Source organism: Corvus brachyrhynchos, unplaced genomic scaffold, assembly GCF_000691975.1.
Source record: "Corvus brachyrhynchos isolate BGI_N302 unplaced genomic scaffold, ASM69197v1 scaffold125, whole genome shotgun sequence".
Lineage (NCBI taxonomy): Eukaryota > Metazoa > Chordata > Aves > Passeriformes > Corvidae > Corvus > Corvus brachyrhynchos.
Window position 1 is genome coordinate 611,282 of NW_008238342.1, and position 3,700 is coordinate 614,981.

The 3,700-nt window shown below is 51.7% G+C and overlaps 1 protein-coding gene across 1 annotated transcript in view; it reads right to left on the reverse strand.

Moving 5' to 3' along the window:
* Positions 1-3,700, reverse strand: part of CBFA2T2 (CBFA2/RUNX1 translocation partner 2) — a 58,913-nt gene that overhangs the window by 3,290 nt on the left and 51,923 nt on the right. Inside the window, exons 10-12 of the mRNA XM_017735124.1 lie at positions 2,803-2,828; positions 2,297-2,477; positions 1,774-1,964 (exon numbers count right to left, since the gene is read on the reverse strand). Coding sequence (XP_017590613.1) covers positions 1,774-1,964; positions 2,297-2,477; positions 2,803-2,828 — 398 coding nt within the window. The remainder of the gene's footprint in view (positions 1-1,773; positions 1,965-2,296; positions 2,478-2,802; positions 2,829-3,700) is intronic.

The following is a 3,700-nucleotide window of genomic DNA, read 5'->3' on the forward strand; positions in this document are numbered from 1 at the left end:
GCGGGCGGCTGCAGCTGCTCCGGGGAGGGGAAGGAGCGTCGGAGCAGCTTCCCTGCAGCTGGACCAGGGCGTAGCAAACACACACTGGGGAGGGCAAGCTCAGCTGTGGGAACACAGCCTCTGTCAGAGCTGGCCTTTGTGGGGACACGGCTGCTGTGAGTGCCAGCAAAGAGCTGTGGGAGCAGGGTGGTGGGAGATGCTGGCTGTACCAGGCAGCCCTGTTGTGGGGAAGGGCAGTCAGATTCCCACTGCCAGGCTCAGCACTGGAGCCACCAGCTCATGGTGATGGTTTATGGGCTGGCAGTGAAGCACCTGACTGGTTCACTTTGGAGTGAGCGGCTCCAGAGCCTGTGTGTCCCCAAGGCTCCTCCACCTTCCAGGGGAAGCAGGACTTGTGACCAAAAAGCCCCTACACCAAAGGCCGTGGTAGTTCTTGGAAAACTGGGTCACTGCTTCACAGCTGTTTACACTTCAAGTGTTTTTCAACTGTGTTGCAAAGGTTACAAGATGGGCCAGAACACAGGACAGCTTTTAGACAAGGGCTCTGGGGCTTGCACAGAGGGTGCTCAGCAGCTCCCAAGGTCCCAGAGTGCTCCTCAGCACAGCTGGAGGAGGAGGACACTCCTCTGCTATTCCCCTATGGAGAAATCACTACTTGCCTCATTCCTTCCATGGCTTCCTGAGCAGTTCCACCCACTCCCATCATGTGTTTATTGACTGGTGTGTTCAACCCTCAGCAATTTAATGGGGAATTGCAGTATGGACATCATTCTCTGGAATGACACCTAATTATTCCATGGTTCCAGCCATGGAACCTTCCTGAGGCCCAGTTGAGCTGAAACCCACCAGCAGGAGGGGATGGACCTGCTGCCCCCACATCCCAGCAGACATGAACAGCACGGTCCCATCAGATTTCTGCTCCACAGACACAAACCCTCTGCTCTTGCACGTGTAGAGAAGTTAAAACACGGAGTAAAGCCCACATGGATGGGATGTGGTAGTGCAGGAATGAACCATGTGACTCCCCTTACCCAAAATCCCAAAAGCTCTACCAAGTGAGCTTCCTGTTAAGCAACAGGGAGGGTAATTGATGACTGAAGAGTAGAAAGAGATTCTCTGAGACACCCATTCAGCACCTGTCACTGGCTATGACAAACCAAGAGCCATCCCTCCTTTTCCAACATGCAAGTGTGGTACAGACCACCAGGAATGTGCAAGAGCTTCTCCTGCAGCCCAGCTTCTGCCCTGCCCTATTTTCAAGCCCACAAACGGCAGTTCCTTTTCTGCAAACATCAAGTACCCCACCATAATTTCTGAGCTAAACTGCTGCATGCACCAGCATCCTTTTCTTTTTGCTTCTACACCTCTTTCAACCCCACAGAATCCCTGCTCATTACACTGGGTGCAGCTCAGGGTGCCCAGTGGTTGCACACACGTGTCCACAGACATTGTTTAGGGAGAACTCCCTGCCAGCAAAACCTAGAAAGGATGTTTTATGATGTTGGTGCATTGCTTTAGTTGTTGGTTGGAGAGAGACTTCCAAAAGGAAAATGTGTTGAACACTGGATGGAGTTTGGAGCACCCTGGTCTAGTGGAAGGTGTCCCTGCCCATGGCAGGGGCTTGGAATGAGATGATCTTTGAGGTCTCTTCCAACCCAACCCATTGTGTGAGATCTATGATTCTATGAAAGGGGGTGGGGGACCTGCAGGCTTGACCTGGAGACTCTGTGAGCCTTGGAAAGCCCTTTCCCAGGTTGTCCCCTGGCACCTCACCTCGGTGGACTCCTCCTGCTCGTTTATGACGAGGAAGGCATCCTCGGTGGCCTGGCGCTTGGCATCAGCGATGGTCTGCTCCATGCGCGCCCGCTCCGACGCGATCATCTCGAACGCCTTCTGCTCCGCCTCGGCCACCGCCTTCTGCACCTCCGACATGGCCTGGCGCTTCACCTCGTTCACAGCTTCTTCTGGAAGGAAAGAGCAGCCTCACCCACCCGTCCTGGGAGCAGGGGGAGCCTTCCACAGAAACACAGTTCCAGCAGCGCGTTCCCAGAACCAGCACCCCGACCACTCCCGGGAGTGCCGAGGCCGGGCTCAGTCCCACGGGATCCCCGCTGGCATCACAGAGGAGCGGAGCCCTTTGGAAAAGGCAGGGTGGGGATGCTGGCAGCCAGATGTGCACATCCTAGGGTGTTCCTGCAGCTGGGCTCCTGCTGTTTCTGCACAGCAAATCCGCAGCATCTGTGTTTACCCCGAGCGATCCGGCAGGAGCCCGGCCGGGGTCACCGCAAACACTCACCGGCTTTCTTCCAAATCTCCTCAGTGACGTAACCCGTCCCCGACCTGCTGCTGAACTCCCGCAGGGAATCTGCTGGAATAAGGGACACAGGGAAAGGTTGGCAAAGCCTCATCCCACTCAGCTGCCGCTCATGTGCCCAGTGGTACCTCAGGAGGTCACGAGGCAGGGAAGGATTGACCAGCTAAAACTCAAAGCAGAGGATCCCTATGGCTAAAGCCATTCCTCAAACACTCAGATGATAAATGACAACATTCAATTAGCACCTTGCATAATTTATGACACTGTATAACCTATCTCCTGGTACTCTAAAGCAAAAGGCAATGCTTATAGATGTATGTTATCCAACTCCTGCACTGTCCAGAGGCTGTGAGCATCAATCTGTAGACCAGCAGTTTACATTAAGCACAGCACTTCCCAGTCCCAGGGCAATTCAAAGGCTTGAACAGAACAAACTGTCCTCCCAGACACCTGGAGGTGCTGCTTGATGCTTAACTGCACCTTCTCACAGGAGCAACAGAGATGAAAATTATCCCTAGGTCCCACAAGGGGAGAAAGCAACAGCGTTCCAAAGTTATATAACATTTTTTAATTACATCACCTTTAACAACATGGGGCTGGAAGTGTATTAGTCATGATATATTAAATATAGAAGGGCTAAAAGCTGGCTGTGCCCCCCAGACCATCACACATACACCCACTGCTCCTCAGGCTTTGTGGCAACTGGAGCCAGGGGCACTTGGATTCCTTGCAGGAGGATTCCCTCTATATTTTGTTTACAAACAAGTAGAATATACATCAAATTGACATTTTTTCTTGCTAGAAGAAATCCATTTTTATTACTGAATAATCGGAGGGTTTTTTTTCCCCAGAACTTGATTTGCAGCAGATTTGTTTGGATGGAAATCAGAATTGCATTTAAATAAATCAGCATTTTAGACTTGTTTTTTGTATGGGGTCAAACCCTTGCGTACTGGAGGGGGAAACTATAGTCTGCTTTGATAAAGTTGACTCATGATACAAAAAACAGAATTAGTAACACAGGTAGCTATTACACTTACAAAAGCCTTTGGTATTTTTAAAATAAATAGACCTTGACATTTAAAATCCTTCAGGCAAGAGGGACTGGAAGGGGGAGAGTGGTGGAGACAAACACCTCTCTCCTGCCTTTTCACCCCCAGATTTATCAACTTCGGGCAGCAGTGACAAGGAAGAGGCTCTTCCACCATGAGCAAAGGTGCCTTTAGCTATTGCCAATAGCTGCTTCCCTGCATTCCCTCTCTTCAAAGCCTCGAGAAAAACACTTAAGCAGCGCCCAACCAAACTTATCCCACAGCTGGCATAATTAATCCTCTCTCTCTGCCTGGCAGAGCCGTGGCAGGGGCCCCCCCCCCCCCCCCCCCCCCC